The sequence below is a fragment of the Nuphar pumila genome, chromosome 12 (assembly GCF_984573655.1).
Source record: "Nuphar pumila chromosome 12, dmNupPumi1.hap1.1, whole genome shotgun sequence".
Classification (NCBI taxonomy): domain Eukaryota; kingdom Viridiplantae; phylum Streptophyta; class Magnoliopsida; order Nymphaeales; family Nymphaeaceae; genus Nuphar; species Nuphar pumila.
Window position 1 is genome coordinate 105,318,712 of NC_143260.1, and position 17,662 is coordinate 105,336,373.

Genomic DNA, 17,662 nt, shown 5'->3' on the forward strand with positions numbered 1-17,662 from the left:
CCCATGGTCATTTATGTCCAACTTTTGGACTTTATATATATATATATATATATATATATATATATATATATATATATATATATATATATATATATATATATATATATATATATATTCCGCACCCCCGCACCCAAGCTTTTTTAAAGTGCCACACCCCCGCAGCCACACCCATGTGATGTTAAAATACATATAATTCATATATATATATATATATATATATATATATATATATATATATATATATATGTAATACCCGATAGGGGTATTTTAGTCATTTCACAAGTACCCGATAGGGGTACTTGTTTTTCTTCTTTTATTTTCCTGTTTATTTTTTGTAAATTATATTTTTAATTTTTATGTTTTTTGCTCACACAAAAAGGGCCCCACCATATAGTCGATGGGGCCCCCAACGGTCACATTTGTGACCGTTGGGGGCTCCCAACGACTACATGGGGAGCCCCTAGGTGGCTCTCCTTTTAAGGCCTCTTGGTCATCCCCCCTCTCCTTCTCTTGTGTATAAATAGGGGTGAACCCCTCTTGTATTTTTCACTTAAGAGAGCTCTCTCTCTTTTCAATAAGAGACTTTTATATTTTTATGTTGTGTTGTCTCTTGTGGGTTTGGGTGTTAGCCCTTTTGTTTGTTCCTTAGTGGATGTTGTAAGTGCTTAATGCACTCTTTGCTTTTCCGCATATTTCATTACATGGTATCATAGCCTTGTTTATGCTCTTCTTCTTAATATAGCTAGTCGTATAGCTATATTTTTTTCTTGTTGTTTCTCTCTCCATTTACCCTCTTGTGAGTGTTTGAAATGGAAGGAGAACAAAAGATTGATCTCTCCTTCAAGCTCAATGGCTCCAACTACATGATGTGGGCCGCCGCTATGGAGAACAACCTCAAAGGTAAGAAACTTTGGGGATACGTTAGGGGCACCATTCCGGAACCTCAACTCCAACTAACTAAGATGGATGGTGATCAAGAAAAAGCTCTTGAAGGCATTGCCCGCATGAAGGCCATTGAAGATCACCAATCTAAAGTGGAAGATTGGGAAAGCAAGCATGCCAAGATTCTTGCTTGGTTCATGAACAATGTGGAGCTCAAAATTTGCGCCAACATTGCCAAGTTTCGGATGGCGAATGAAGCATGGTTCTTTATGAAATGTATGTTTACTCAAAAAGACCTTGCTCGTCAATTCTTTCTTCAAGAAAAAATCCGGACTATCAAGCAAGGAGAAATGAGTGTAAGGGACTACTTTAGCACTCTTGGACCCTTATGGGATGAACTATCTTTACTAGAACCAAAATGGGTTTCTAGTGTGGATGTGGAATTAAGGAGAGAACAAATGGAAAAAGAGCACTTTTTCCATTTTTTACATGGGCTTAGGCCCGAATATGAACAAGTTAGATCTTCCCTCCTACATAGATCTAAGCCTCTTCCCTTGGAAGATGTCATTGCCGAAATATGTCAAGAAGAAACTCGTCTTGGCATGATTAAAGGAAGAGATGATGTCTTGGCCGTATCAAAACCCGGCAACCATATGAAAGCTTACAAACCTCCACATTTTGGGAAGCAAAATAGTTATAATGGCAACTATAGAAAAGCCATTTGCCATCATTGTCAAGAGCCGGGTGATATAAGACCTAATTGCCCTAAGTTGAATGAAGCACCAAAAAATAAGGTTGCTTCCGTTGAAGAAGCTACTCAAAAGAAAGAGGAAGCCATCAAAGGAAAGGAATCTTTTTCTCTTGCTCAACTATCGGAAGCACTACAAACTCTACTCAAGATACCATCAACCTCGGGTGCCGCCATAGCTTCTTCCTCTCCTCCAGGTATGTCGTCTTGGATCCTTGACTCTGGAGCTTCCTTTCATATGACCCCACTTGAAAATGAGCTTTCTGATTTATGTAATAATTATAAAAACTCTTATGTTTCAACTGCCGATGGTACATCCTTACAAGTAAAAAGTTTTGGAACTTTAAACTTTTCAAAAGATTTCTTTGTGCCAAACGTGAGAGTTGTACCTCAACTTAATTTAAATCTCCTATCTGTTGCTCAAATATGTGATCATGGATGTGAAATCTCCTTCTCAACTAAGGATTGCTCTATACAGGATCTTCGGACCGGGAAGCAGATTGGGCAAGGCCATAGGACGGGGGGAGATCTCTATTACATGAGCAACTTGAAACTCCCCACTAACTCTTTTTGTAACCATGTCCAAGATAAAAATATTGATATTTGGCATCAAAGACTTGGACATCCAAGTTTCTCAAAAATGTACTCCTTTCCATTTGGAAAGAAATTTTGTAATGAAAAACATTTTGTTTGCAAGAATTGTATTTTTGGCAAAATGAAATCTACTCATTTTCTAAACCGAACTTTTGTATCCAAAAGACCTTTTGAGTTAGTCCATTCGGACGTTTGGGGTCCTTCCCCCGTCATGTCTAAAGGAGGGTACTCCTATTACGTCACTTTTATCGATGACTACACTAGGTATGTATGGATCTACTTTCTCAATTTAAAATCCGAAGTCTTTGACTTCTTCAAAAAGTTTAATATGATAGTTAAAAATCAATTTTCAAGTAATATCTCTACTCTTAGATCCGATTCGGGTGGAGAATATTTATCAAATGAATTTCAAAACTATTTAGAAGTACATGGAATTTGTCATCAAAGATCGTGTCCTAGGACTCCCCAACAAAACGGCTTGGCCGAAAGAAAGCATAGACACATCATGGAAACCACTAGGACACTCCTTATTTCCAAAGAAATTCCAAAGAGTTTTTGGGCCGAAGCGGCCTTAACCTCAACTTACTTAATAAATAGAATGATATCTTCATCCTTACAAAATACATCTCCATATGAAAAACTATTTGAAAGAACACCCGATTTCAATAGATTAAGAATTTTTGAATGTAAATGTTTTGTTCTTACTCATAAACGGGACAAATTATCTCCTAAAGCTATTGAATGTGTTTTCTTGGGATAGGGAGAAAATCAAAAGGGTTTTAGATGTTTTGACTTGAAAAATAACAAACTCTATGTATCCAAAGATGTACCATTTTTGGAAAATGAAAATGGTTTTGTGAAAACTAAAGATATTGACGAAAGTGAATATGCTTTTTTATTCGATCTTCTATCTCAAGAAGATGAGACTCCTCAAGAAGAGGAAATCTCTAATGAGTCTTTGAATGACCTAGAGGAAATTCCTCTTGAGAATGTTATAGATAGACCAATCCAAACTTATGTTAGGCGTGGTCAACAAACTCAGATGAGTGCTTTAGAAAAATACTCTCAAGGATCCAACCTAGAAGAAACCTCTTTAAGGAGATCCGGTCGGATCTCCAATCCTCCTAATAGGTTTGTTTCCTATGAGTCCCTAACTCCAAGATATAGAGCGTGTCTAATTGCGTTGCATTCATTTCATGAACCCTCACACTATAATGAGGCCAAAGATATTCTCCAATGGGTTGAAGCCATGAACTTAGAGCTTAGTGCCCTTGAAAAGGCAAAAACTTGGGAAATAACTTCGTTACCCTCTGGAAAGAAATCAATTGGATGTAGATGGGTCTTCAAAATTAAAACTAAGAGTGATGGTTCATTAGAACGTTATAAAGCACGGTTAGTAGCTAAAGGATATGCTCAGGAATATGGTATAGATTATGAAGAAACCTTCGCACCTGTTGCTAGAATGACTAGTGTTAGGACTCTTATTGTTATTGCGTCAGTGAAAAAATGGCCTATCTATCAACTCGATGTTAAGAATGAATTTTTAAATGGTGAATTAAATGAAGAAGTTTACATGGATCCCCCACCAGGAGTATGTATTGGTAAAAATAAAATTCTCAAACTTAAAAAGACATTATATGGTTTAAAACAAGCCCCAAAGGCAGTGTTGTTAAAAGCGCGCCTCAAGGCGCAAAAAGCGCGCCTCGCCTCGAGGCGAGACCCTTTTCGCCTTGAGGCGCACGTAAAAAGCGCAACAACCTCAAGGCGTACGCCTCATGCGCCTTGAGGCGTACGCCTTGAGGCGAGGCGCGCCTCAAAGTGAGGCGCGCATTAAACATCGGATGGCCCGGACCCGAGTTCGACCCGGATCCGGGCCCGTATTCTCGAAAGATCGAGAACCTGTGTCTTTAAAAAAGACACAGGTGCTTCGGGGCGAGGGAAAGCCCTCGCCCCTTCTCTCTCCACTCCGTCCCCTTTCGTCCACCGCCACTGCTCGCCGCCGGCCACCACTCGCCGCCGGCCACCACTCGCCGTCGGCCACCACTCGCCGCCGGCCACCACTCGCCGATCACCGCCTCTGCTGAGAAGGGATCACTCGCAGTGCGACCACTCGCCGTGCGACCACTCGCCGTGCGACCACTCGCCGCCGCCACTGCTGTCGCCGACCACCACTCGCCGCCTCTGCTGTCGCCGACCACCACTCGCCGCCGCCACTGCTGTCGCCGACCACCACTCGCCGATCACCGCCTCTGCTGAGAAGGGACCACTCGCAGTGCAACCACTCCCCGTGCGACCACTCGCCGCCGGCACTGCTGTCGCCGGCCACCACTCGTCGCCGATCATCGTTTTCCTTCAGGTATGGCTTTTTCGTTTTTTTTTTATTAACCAGGGGCGTATCTAGGGGGGGGGCAGGACTGGGCTGTAGCCCAGTCCTGCCTCCCGAAACAGTTAAATTTTTTTTTTTTTAAAAGCCCAGTCTTACCCCAACCCTGATTCCATATGAAATAGATTTTTATCCATTTTTGTAGCTCAGCCCAGTCCTAGCCCAGCCCTGACTGCAGCAAATAGTTTGATTTGTCCATATGAAATAGATTTTTATTAATAATTGTAGTCATTTTTTATCCATATGACTGCGGTCCCTTGGTTTCCTTTTTTGTCCATATAACTGTAGCGATGATGATTTCTTGGTGTACAATCAAATATGCGATGTCCTGAATTGTTTAAGCATGCATTGAATTGGTTTTTCGTCAATAATGCTCTTATGGAACTGAAAAGGCTCTTATGGAACTTGTATCCCTTGTCATGTTGGTGGTCACTTCAGCGCAACTTCTCTTGAAGATAAAAGTTGGACATAAAGGAGCAGTTGTATGGTTATTTCAATCAGTTTCTGATGTATAGGAGCCCACCCGACCTACATTTTGGAAATAAATTTGTTGAATGAAACAATAAAAAGCAACTTTTTCTTCAAACTGACTATTTAAGGATCTCTCAAGATGCTATTAGGTCTATCTAGATGTTGATCCATAGGATATTTTACACTATAACCCATTTTAATTGAATTAATTTGTGATTTTTATTGGCTCACATCTTTGAGTATGAAAACAGTCTCAGTTTTGAGTGCTTTTACAATAGGATAATGAAGCAAACTAAAACAGATTGTGGGGTTGTAGGTTTCTTTTCACTACTGTGTAAACTGAGATAGAACACACAATTGAAATATTCAAACATAATGGTGACCTCTGTTTAGCATATTCAATATATGTTTTTTTTTTCCGGCATTTTCACAATTTCTTGGGGTTGATCTCCGCAGTTGGTTGGTGTTTTCTTTTTGTTTTTGAGAAGAAATCTGGGATCCAAACCACCTCCACTCTATCTCTACTATGTGTGTGTGTGGCTATAAGTGTGCATTATTGAATGAACTTTGAGACCCAATTAAAAAACTGACCTAATTATATTTATTATTTTTTTCTCGTCAATTATGTTTTTTTCTAGGATTCGTATATAGCTTATACACCAAGATTGTTTATTTTGCATTTGTTTTCATGTAATGTGGTCAGCATAATGCATGATGTTAATATATATTTTGTGTTATGTATTTTTGCAGTTGAAAAATGGCAAAAGATGTAGGATGAGATCATGGAGTTAAAGTTCCAAATCCTACTAAAGATCCTAAACTTGTAGGACATGTAATTTGCAATTACTGTCATAAACAGACTACAGGAGGCATCTATAGGCTAAAACATCACTTAGCTGGCACAAAGCATGGTGTAAGCATGTGCGAAGCGGTTCCACATGACGTGAAAAGATTTTTTCAGAATCATCTAAAGGATCAGAGGCTAAAGAAAGAAGAGTTAGAGCAAACCAAGTTGGATATCGGGAGAAGTGTTTATTTTGGATCATCAACCGGCGATAATGTGAATAAAGAAGCTAGTAGATCAGGTAGTGATGCAAAAACAAGTGCAGCTGGTCCTATGGACCTTTTTGTGAACAAAGAAGCACGGCAAACCACAATAAACACTGCTTTCAAAAGGGATGAAAGAAAAAATGCATGTCGTGCCATTGGTAGATTTTTTTATGCAAATGCCTTATCATTTAATCTTTGCAACAGTCCATATTTTGGTGCAATGGTAGAAGCTATTGCAAATTATGGGCGAGGGTTCAAACCACCTTCTTATCATGAGATCAGAACGTGGATTTTGAAGGACGAGGTAGATTGTACTCATGAAATTTTGAAAGAGTTCAAAAAAGAGTGGCCAAAGGTTGGTTGCAGTATTATGGCAGATGGTTGGACAGATGGGAAAGGAAGAAACTTAATTAATTTTCTTGTGAACAGCTCATCTGGGACAGTATTTTTGAAGTCTGTTGACATCAGCGACATGGAAAAAACTGGTGCAAATTTGTGTCAGTTGTTTGAAGAAGTTGTTAAAGAAGTTGGTGAAAGTAATGTGGTGCAATTCATTACAGATAATGCACCAAATTATGTGGCAGCTGGAAATATGTTAACAGCAGGAAAAACATGTTTTTGGACACCATGTGCAGCCCACTGCTTGGATCTTATGTTAGAAGATATTGGAAAGATATCAATTTTTAAAGATACAGTGGAAAAAGCAAAAAAAATTACAAGATACATTTATAGTCATGCATGGGTATTAAATTTAATGAGAAAATTCACAAAGAAGAAAGAACTTCTGCGTCCAGCCGTCACTCGTTTTGCCACAACATATCTTACACTTCATAGTATTGGATGTTATAAGAAAGAGTTAAAGTCGATGTTCTTATCTTCAAATTTTAGAACATCTAATTACTATAAGAAATCTGATGCTAAGAACATTTCTTGTATTGTTCTTAATGATCATAAGTTTTGGGCTGCCATATCATATGCAATTAAAGCTACACTACCTCTCGTCAAAGTGTTGCGACTCGTTGATGCAGATGAACCTGCTATGGGATTTTTGTATGAGGCAATGGATAGAGCGAAGGAGGAAATTGCTTCAAACCTTGACAATGTCCAAAGAAAATATAAACCTATTTGGGATATCATTGATAGACGATGGGACTTGCAACTTCATAAGCCTTTGCATGCAGCTGCCTATTATTTAAATCCACATTTTCATTATGCTGACAACTTCAACCCTGATGGAGAAGTTATGGGTGGCTTTTATGATTGTGTTGAAAAATTAGTTTCTGATGCAAATATTCGGTTGAAAATTACAACACAAATCGATGCATTTAAAAAGGCAAATGGCTTGTTTGGCAGAGAGGCAGCTGTTACAACAAGAAAATTAAAAAGTCCTGGTAAGTTTGCAATTATGTTGTTATTTGTCAATATTTTTTTATGTTTTTGTTAATTATGACATTCTTAATGTTTTTATCAATTTTTTATTATTTTATTTGAATGCAGCTGATTGGTGGAGTTCATTTGGGCACGAAAATCCTGAGTTGATGAATTTTGCAATTCGAATTTTAAGTTTGTTATGCAGTGCATCGGGCTGTGAGAGGAATTGGAGTACTTTCTCATTGGTTTGTGACTTTGTATTTTATTTTTGAAATACATTTTTATATTTTAATTATCTTATATTTGATTATCAATGATTTGAAATTATAGGTGCATACAAAACGAAGGAATAGACTTGAACAAGAGAAGATGAATGCATTGGTTTTTGTAATGTACAATATGAAATTAAGAGAGAGAAATATGAAGAGGAGGGCTACCAAAGACCCTATATGTCTAGATCATATAGACTCAGACGATGAGTGGATTGTGGAGAAGGAAGATCCAGTGTTGCCAAGTGATCCCAATTGGTTGGAGGATTCATGGTTGGATCCGAACTTCGACATAAATGCCATTGAGCATGTTCCTATTGAAAAAGTCACTTCACCTCATGTTTCACAAAGTGGTTTTAGGCAAGACATGTCTTCAAGAGATCGAGGTAAAGTTATATTCCTTTTACCTAGCTATGAATATAAATGTATTTTTTTAATTACATAACCTAAATATTTAATACATTTTTTTTATTGAAGGAAAAAGAAAAGCAAAAGAAGTAATTGAGGACGTGGATGAAGAAAGTGTAGATGATGAAGAGTCAGAGAATGAAGATGAAGAAGAACCTATTTATATGGATTCTTCAGATGATGATATTGAAGACTTAAATATTGATGATGACGAGACACAACAAGAGCCTAGGCCCTAATTCATATCATAGAGCTATTGGCCATTTATATGTTTTTTGGGACTTTCAGTTGTAATTGTGAATGTTAACACTCTTATTTTAAAGAATTCTGGACAAATACATTAACATTTGGTTGTTAATGTTAACATGCATTTTTTAATTATGACATGATGTTGTTAGTGCTAATATGCATTTTGTTGTTAATGTTAGTTTTTTATTGAATGAATGCTCATATTTATGCAATTAGATACTTATATAGATCAAGTTGTTGCATTAATGCTACTTTTACATGTTAATCTCATATTTTTTTCGTATTTATTTGAGATTTTTTATTTCGTGTTGGTTGGCGCTTCATCAATAAAGCATTTCTTATTTATTTATAATTTTAGATCATTTTTATAGTTTTTTTTAAGTTTAAAAATATTTTTTTTTTTGAGGCTTACGCTTTGCGCCTCGAGGCTTACGCCTCGCCTCAGATTTTGGTGGAGCGCCTCGCTACGCCTCAACGCTTTTAACAACACTGCCCAAAGGCTTGGCATGACAGATTTAGTAATGTAATGACAAGTTTGAATTTTCGTTCATGTTATACTGACACTGCGTTGTTTGTGAAAAGTGCAGGGTCTTCAATAGTTATTTTACTACTTTATGTTGATGATATGATCATCACAGGAAGTGATGAGCAAGGCATTAATGATATTAAGAAGGTTTTGAAAGATAATTTTGATATGTCTGACATTGGTTTCTTAAGATATTTTTTAGGAATTGAAGTAACGTACTCTCCTCGAGGGTACATTCTCTCTCAGATGAAACTTGTTGCTGACATCTGTTCCAAATCTGGTATCTTCGATGATAAGAAGACAGAAACCCCAGAAGTCATCAATGCAAAATTAAGGTTGGAAGATGGAACACCTCTCGAGGATCCTACTCCCTACCGGCAACTTGTTCGGTCTCTAACCTACTTATCCATCACTCGGCCAGACATTGCTCATGCTGTCCACTCTGTCAGTCAGTTTCAACATGCACCTACAACCGTGCACATGAGTGCAGTCTTAAGAATCGTCAGATATATCAAAAATACCATAACTAAGGGAGTTTTTCTTTCCTCTGCCTCGTCACTTGATTTAATTGCTTATACTGATGCAGATTGGGGAGGAAATCCCAATGACCGAGTCTCAACTACCGGATTTTGTGTTTTCTTAGGTGACTCTATGATTTCTTGGAGATGCAAGAAGCAACACAAAGTATCCTTGTCCTCGACGGAAGCGGAATATCGTGCTATGGCCACTACAACCATGGAACTTGTGTAGCTAAGAAGCCTCCTCAGTGATATGGGCATTGTCATCTCTACTCCTTCGAAGATGTGTTGCGACAACAAAAGCGCAATCTATATTGCAAGCAATCGCACCTTCCATGAGCGCACTAAGCATATTGAGATAGACTGCCATTATGTACGTAATGAATACCTAAGAGGAACCATAGCACTACCTTATGTCACATCAGAGTACCAGTTGGCGGACTTCTTCACTAAGGCTCTTGCTGCTCCTCGTTTTTTGTTTCTCCTTAACAAGCTTTCGGTTATATCCCCGTAAAGCTTGAGGGAGGGTGTTAAAATACATATAATTCATATATATATATAAATATATATATATATATATATATTTATATATATATATATGTAATACCCGATAGGGGTATTTTAGTCATTTCACAAGTACCTGATAGGGGTACTTGTTTTTCTTCTTTTATTTTCCTGTTTATTTTTTGTAAATTATATTTTTAATTTTTATGTTTTTTGCTCACACAAAAGGGGCCCCACCATGTAGTCGATGGGGCCCCCAACGGTCACATTTGTGACCGTTGGGGGCTCCCAACGACTACATGGGGAGCCCCTAGGTGGCTCTCCTTTTAAGGCCTCTTGGCCATCCCCCCTCTCCTTCTATAAATAGGGGTGAACCCCTCTTGTATTTTTCACTTAGTGGATGTTGTAAGTGCTTAATGCACTCTTTGCTTTTCCGCATATTTCATTACATGTGACGTAGCCAAAAAACCTAAGGCATGTTTGGATGATACTTTTGCAAAAAATGATTATCACAATCCTTTTTTGAAAAACAAATTTTAGAGAAAAATAATGTTTTGGAAAGAAACTTTGCCCTTTGAAATTTTAAAGTTGTTTGTGTTAAGTTGTACATGTATATATATATATATATGAATTATTGTCATACATATATATTTGTTTCATATTGTACATATATATATATATATATATATATATATATATATATATATATATATATATATATATATATATATATTCATACATGTGTATATATATATATATATATTATTTATAATGATGTAATAGGCAATACCCTCTAGGGGTATTTTCATCTTTTTGTAATAGATGTTGTCCACTAGGGACTGTTTTGCTTTTTTGTTTTTCTTATTTTATTTTTTATTTCTCTTTTATTTCATTATAGGGGCTATATGGTCATTGGGACCATAGAGTGGTTGGGAGCCCCAATGGTCACATTTATGACCGTTGGGAGCCCCCAATGGCTTTAGGCCTTGAGTCTTTTTGTATATAATGGGACTACTCCCAATTTTTCTCAATGCTTCTCTTAAGCATTTATGCTCAATAAATATTAATATTTTTTATGTTTTGTGTTTTTCTATTTAGTTCTTTGATGTCTTATATGCACTTAGTGCTTGTGTTGTTGCCCTTTGTTGGCTATTATATTGTCCCATAGTCGTTTGTGCTTGTGCACGTTTGTGTTTGTGATGTTGTAAGCCCTTAGTGGCATTGTTCTTGCATTTTTTGCTATTTTATTACAGTTTGGATGACAACTTTGTAAGTTTATTGGAAAAACACCAATATTTAAATCCCCTTTTGCATTAGCTACACAAACCACAACCACCATCACAACTGTATTCCACCACCAACGCCTCTGTAATTTCTACCATCAATGGAGACTCCAAAGGCCACCCGTGAACCACACTCTAGTCTCCTTAGTGGGAGATGGCTATAAGCTATGTCACATGGGTGCGGGTGCGGGTGCGGGCGCGGGTGCGGGGATTCGGCACTTCCAAAAAAACCGGGTGCGGGGGTGCGGCAGGGGCAAAAATGTATATATATATCATGTATAGTGTATATGTATGGTAGTTGTTAAGGTCCATGACATTTATGCCCAACTTACTTTTTACCATTCTTTTATCTTATATGGTTGTCCCCAAAGATGAAAGTGATGAGTTGTGGAGCCTGATTCATTGTTTTTGCCCCTGCAGGAAGGGGGGTCCGGGGGCTCCCCCCGGTGCGGGGGTCCAGAGGGGCCGCCCCCGGCGGGGGGTTATAGGGGGGCAGCGACCCCCCCAAAGTTTTTTTTTAAAATTTCGCAGCCCATTTCATAGGGCAAAAAAAAATTTAAAAAAAAAATCCAAAAAAAATGGACAAAAATGACCCTAGGTGCGGTCAACGCACCCAGGGGCGGGTTGACCGCACCCGCGTCGAGTCGCGTCGACACGGGTGCGGCACCCTGCTAGCCGAATCCCTGTGACATAGGCTATAAGCTATGTCACAGAGATTCGGCCAACCAGGTGTCGCACCCGCATTGATGCGATGTGATGTGGGTGCACGTGCAGGTGCGGCACCTGGTGCGGTCAACCCGACCCTGGGTGCGATGAACGCACCCAGGGTCATATATGTCCAACTTTTGGACATTAAAAAAAATCGCCCAATGAAATTGGCTGAGGAGAGGAGGATTAGGGCAAAAAAAAATTGCCCTAATCCTCCCGACCCTGACGCTGCGACCCATCTCCCAAACCCGATGTTGGCGACGACCGCGAGCTACCATCGAAGTCTGGTACGCATTCTCTCTCTCTCTCTCTCTCTCTCTCTCTCTCTCTCTCTCTCTCTCTCTCCTCTCTCTCTCTCTCTCTCTCTCTCTCTTTGTAATACGCTGGTTCTGCCCACTTTCTTGTTCTCAACTCAAAATCACAGTTTTTTGGGGGGGTTTTCTAACATTCAACACCATAGATGTGATATATGGGTTTTGTTTAGTGGGAACCGGCTTTTGGATCACCGGAACCTGACCTTTATACAGGTTTTTCCGGTGATTCAAGAATCAAAATCAATGGCTATGAAGTATGAAGGTATCCATTTTTTTCTCATAAAAACATATTTTTTCATCAAAAAATCATGACCCAAGAGTCGATTCTCACTAAAATATATATATATATATATATAATTTTTTATATTTTTGCCCTCCCACACCCCCGCACCCAAGTTTTCTGAAAGTGCCGCATCGCCGCACCCGCACCCATGTGACATAGGCTATAAGCCATCAAGAAGGCAACCCTAGTGATGGTATGACCCTGAACCTCTTATGGGTGCACCGAAGGCCTCATCGAGCCATCTCAGAAGCATTGTTTTAAGCAAGGCATAGCCACCCTCTTCAAGTACACTACAAGGGTCACCTTCCACTCCCATGCCCACCGCCCCCTCCATTTTCTTTGCCATCAAAGTCACCAGAAAGATCATCATCAGCAGATGGATGTCAGAGGATCAAAGAAGGGTTGATGGGGGTGAGCACAGTGGCGAACTGGTGGTATGGGAGCACATGGAGACAAGGATGAAGTCTTATGTAGAGGAGAAGGGCGAGTGAAAGAACGTGGGTGGTGGTAGGTTGCCATGGGAGGTGAGAAGGTCACGGCAGAGCGGAAGGCATACATGGTGGGGAGGGGACAAGAAGAAAGGAAGGGAAAAAGAGGGTGGCCTGACAGAATAAGGTCATTTTTTAAAATGATATGTTGAAAAACAACTCTGAGTTGTTTTTCAAAAGTTCATTTTTGGATCCCAATATAACATTTTGATAATGTCATTTTGGAAAATTTGGCAGCCAAGCATCTTCAAAATGGTGTTATGGGAAAAACGGTTCTGATAACACCATTTTGAGCATCAACCAAATTCTCACTGGTTTCGCCCTCCTGTCATCCAAACAGGGCATAAAAGGAAAACAATCACCACTTCTATATTATTTATTTTCTTTACCCTAATACACATTAATCTCTCTGAACATTAGCTCCCTCCAGTCCACTTTAGTTTGAGACATTTTATATTCTTCTAACCATACAATTAAAAAGTAATGGTGCTGGGGGAATAAGTGTATAGTCAATGTAATGTTCATGCAGAGAAGGCATTGTTGCACAAGACATCCTCTAGAAGCTAGATTCGTGAGGTCAAGTTTTACATATTGGCCAATAGACATCTTGTTTAGTAGAAAATTTGTGGCTTGCCCGAGCCAACCCAGGTTGGACCTAAAACTAGTCAACCTGGTTGACAGCCTCTTTATGATTGACTATGCCTAATCATAGTCAATTGAACAAGAGGCTATACATCACTATCAGGCCCTACATAACTGGCAAGGATAACAGACCTCTAGTGTCTCCATCAAATTAACAGATTTGCAATTGTTAATATTAGTTAAGCCCATCTAAAATGTGTATATGAGGGAGCACACATAAAAGAAGCTCAATCATGTAAAATCTGAAGACATAAAGGCTGATAGCAGGTGAAAGAGTTAAAACTTAAGCTTTAACCAAGATGTTTTTTTAACTCAGGAGAGAATTTTATTTCTTCAAATAACCAATGACTATAAGATACTTATTCTACGCAATTTATGCCATTGACTAAAAGTTTGTGGATTTTCATAAGGATTAATTGGTTCGTTTTGAAAAAATTGCAACTCTAGACACTTGCTATGCTTATGATTACTTTACCATAGATAATGGACTCCAGCTAACAAGAACAACTTCCAAGGTTGCATTTGTCAAACTAAATTACATGTGTGTGCATTCACGTTTGTATGTGTATGTATGCTTGCATGTATGAATGCATGTTTACATACATATTGCACATGTAGATATGTGTGTTCATACATACTGCAAAGATCTTAGGACTTGTTCTTAACATTTCTGTTAAATTTATTATCAATAACATAAAAAGATGTGCACCAACTTAGCCTAACAAATCTTAAGATTTCCCAAAATTGCTTATAAAACTTCGATCACCTTATGACCAAATTCCATTTCCTATTGCCCCTATAGATCATCATCATCAAAGATGCAAATCTGGCATTAATAATTCCATTTTCCATAAAATGGATTCCATTGTTTTGTCTACTGTAAACAACTTCATTGATTCCAATAGATGATCAAATCAGTTCACTGCACTTATGTACAATTTATATAATTACACTATTTCAACCTTATGTTTATTTCACATTGATTGCAACCTTTTTCCCATCACTTTTGCACTTAAGACTGCAAGAACAATTTCTTCGATAATACATGACTTTTTATTCAATGTGTTATCCTTTTACATGAGGACAATAACCTTCAGATATCCAGCACAAAATCTAGCTACGAGCACTCCTCCAAAAGATATGAATCTTATTTTATTTTATTCAAACATTTGCATAGTACACCTATGAGAAACAAAACATCCATGTCATATCATCCTTGAAAACAAGGCTATAACTTCTTATCTGTGTTATATATGGTTTTTGTCATTTACTTGATTTATTTTGTACCTATAAGAGACAAAACATCCATATCATATCATCCTTGAAAACAAGGCTATAACTTCTTATATGTGTTATCTATGTTTTTTGTCATTTATTGGATTTATTTTGTACCAACAACTTTATTGCAAGCAGTTGTTATTTTCCTCAGCAGCATTTTACCATTTTAAACTGTTTTATACTGATCAGGCATAAAACTTGGCAATTTTCGTTCATCAGTTTGTTAGGCATTTATCCACCCAAGGACTCATGTGACAACCACAAGCTTTGTCTTTTTCCAATATAAGTAAACAATCCTTAAGCAGATGAAGACAGGCTTTCATATATCGCTAGCTATTTATCATCATCAGACAAGTATAGTGACAAAACTTTCTTTTTCTTGCATGAAAACCAAATGTGAAACAATTGATATACTTGCCGGCTCGTAAAGCCCAATACGCAGCCCTCCAAACACGCACTGACGATGCAGTCCTGGCACGATTCCTTTCCACAGTGCAGTTAAACCTTCCTCTCTTGCAATTGTGGCCACAGTACCCAACAAGCCCCTGTACTTGGGTACAGCCACCACATCCCCTGAAGTCACATTCTTCTGAAGCTGAAGCCTAACCTTAGCAGTATCTAAAGGGATAGTGCAAATCTGCATAAAAACACACCACAGAGGTTATCCATCAAACCATGTAATATTGGAGCACTCAATTCACATGGTTTCCTAGGGAATTTGCTTTTGCAAGTAAATATGTGTGTGCTATTGGACCTCAATTTCTGAATGTCCAGGTTACTCGTTCCCAAAGAGAAAAAGGAAGTATTGGAAAAAGATTCTCGTTTGATATACATAAGAACAAACTGTATCAACCGCTCTAGCTAAGAAACAGAAATGAATTTCACGGAAACACTTCACATTAAAAAAAATCACAGAAACACTATGGAAAATGGAGAAATGGATCAATTAACTAACTAATCATCCAAACAACAACATGCTTGCATCATTTCGTCGTGCAGTTTTTCCAAACCAAACTAATGAATAGGCAAGGAACAAAAACATTTCCTCAATTACACAGCAAATGACAGATCCTATGAAACCGAAACGATCTCCGATTCATCCAACCAAAAAAATAACAAAAAGAAAACACGATGCACAACACGATCATAATGTATCAACGATTCATCACAAATACACTCTGCAAAAAGGGGGAAACCCAAACCGAAACTCCAAAAAGACAAATGTCAAGCAAAGTAAATCATCAAGACCTAATCCAAATGATCGAGAAACAGAAAACACACGATAGGTCCAATCAAAACCCCCGTGATTAAAAGGTTTATATTTAATACAATCGATTGTAGGTACAGTCTAGTTGGAATCTGACGATGCAAGTTGTTTTGTCTCAATCTAACCCCGTAGACATATTCAGGATAATCGATTGAGTAGGAAACGACCATTGGAACACGTTTTTTTCATGAAAATCATATTTTTTTGAATCGAGGAAAAAAATCGGTGCATTTACAACCATCCATTTTTTCTTGGCCGGAAAAAAACTATAAACATGTCAGATTCCGGCGATTCAAAAGCCGATTCCCACTAAAAACAACATGTAGATCACATCCATGAGATCATTTCGACCAAATAAACGACGTAGCAAACTCAAACCCGCGAAACAAAACGATCAAACGCCACGATCAGAACGAGAGACGTGAATAACACTAATACCTCCGCGAAGCACGCGGCGAAAGCGCTGCTGGCGAAAGTCCCCGCAAACGAGATCTCGGTTTTCGTGCCTCCGTGCGCCATGAGAGAGAGAGACGCTTCTTCTCTCTCTTAAAAATGAGGGAATCGGCAAAAAAGAGACAATTTCTGCAAATTGGAGTCTGACGCTACTCACCCAACTTCGCTCCGGTTTTCAAATTTTAAGTTCCCGGAAATGCCACTGTAAGCTTATTTTATTCGGATCGTAGTTTGGTTGCCGACGGAACCGACGTGGATTCGGATCGTGTGTGGGCATTACTGGATCCTATTTAATCGGGTATTTCCCATACAGGATCAGATTTAAGACATGGTCTCCTTTTCGGATATGGATCGATCATCTTTGTGCTACAATCAGGTAAGGATTGTATAGGTAGTCTGGTTTGGATGTTTCTCGGATTTGGATTTTACCTGAATGTCGATTCGAAGAATCCTAAGCTTATTATCCGATGTCGTATCTTAAAAATAAGATCCGAGTGTAATCAGATCTGATTTGGATTCATCAAGTCAGACGTTTCCATATCCGAATTCAGTTCACAGATTTCTGCTGGATACATGTTCAGATCTGAACAAATCCAACCCATTTGTACTCTTTGCATGTGGAAAAACTTATCTCCAGCCATTTTTTAAACTGGATTCAGTATTACCATATAAAATTCAGGTCCAGATTTAACTTTACTTCAGAGGATTATATTTGAATCTTAATCCAAAGTAAATTCAGGTTCGGATCAACCATGAGCCAGCCTGAATGCGATCCATTCTCACCGTCTACAGACAGACCAACGGGTCTATGTTGGGTTAACTGTGCCCACCTAGACCGGGTTGAGTTATTTGAGCCCTCGGTGCCCATGTCGGCATTTTGATGGTGGATCAGAAAACGAGTTAGATCCAGGTCAGAAGCAACCCCACTAGCCCTCGGCTTCAATTTTAGGGATGCAAATGGATCGGATTAAGT

The 17,662-nt window shown here is 38.6% G+C and overlaps 2 protein-coding genes across 2 annotated transcripts in view; one reads left to right on the forward strand and one right to left on the reverse strand.

Annotated features, from left to right (window-relative positions):
* The window catches only part of LOC149821459 (mitochondrial uncoupling protein 1-like), a 37,298-nt gene extending 20,447 nt beyond the window's left edge, over positions 1 to 16,851 (reverse strand). Inside the window, exons 1-2 of the mRNA XM_089982528.1 lie at positions 16,675 to 16,851; positions 15,388 to 15,606 (exon numbers count right to left, since the gene is read on the reverse strand). Of these exons, the coding sequence (XP_089838654.1) occupies positions 15,388 to 15,606; positions 16,675 to 16,755 (300 nt within the window). The 5' untranslated portion in view covers positions 16,756 to 16,851. The remainder of the gene's footprint in view (positions 1 to 15,387; positions 15,607 to 16,674) is intronic.
* On the forward strand, positions 7,703 to 8,639 carry LOC149821460 (uncharacterized). The gene is made up of 3 exons (XM_089983005.1): positions 7,703 to 7,744; positions 7,830 to 8,154; positions 8,246 to 8,639. Exons 2-3 carry the CDS (start codon positions 7,869 to 7,871, stop codon positions 8,413 to 8,415), a joined length of 456 nt encoding a protein of 151 aa, XP_089839131.1. The 5' UTR covers positions 7,703 to 7,744; positions 7,830 to 7,868; the 3' UTR covers positions 8,416 to 8,639.
* Positions 16,852 to 17,662: the final 811 nt, after the last annotated feature.

What these genes read in the sequence shown, in the direction of transcription:
- LOC149821460 (XM_089983005.1), top strand. Translation starts at nt 7,869, where the DNA reads ATGAATGCATTGGTTTTTGTAATGTACAATATGAAATTAAGAGAGAGA. An exon ending in CATGTCTTCAAGAGATCGAG is followed by an intron (nt 8,155 to 8,245) that starts GTAAAGTTATAT and finishes TTTTTATTGAAG; the next exon opens with GAAAAAGAAAAGCAAAAGAA.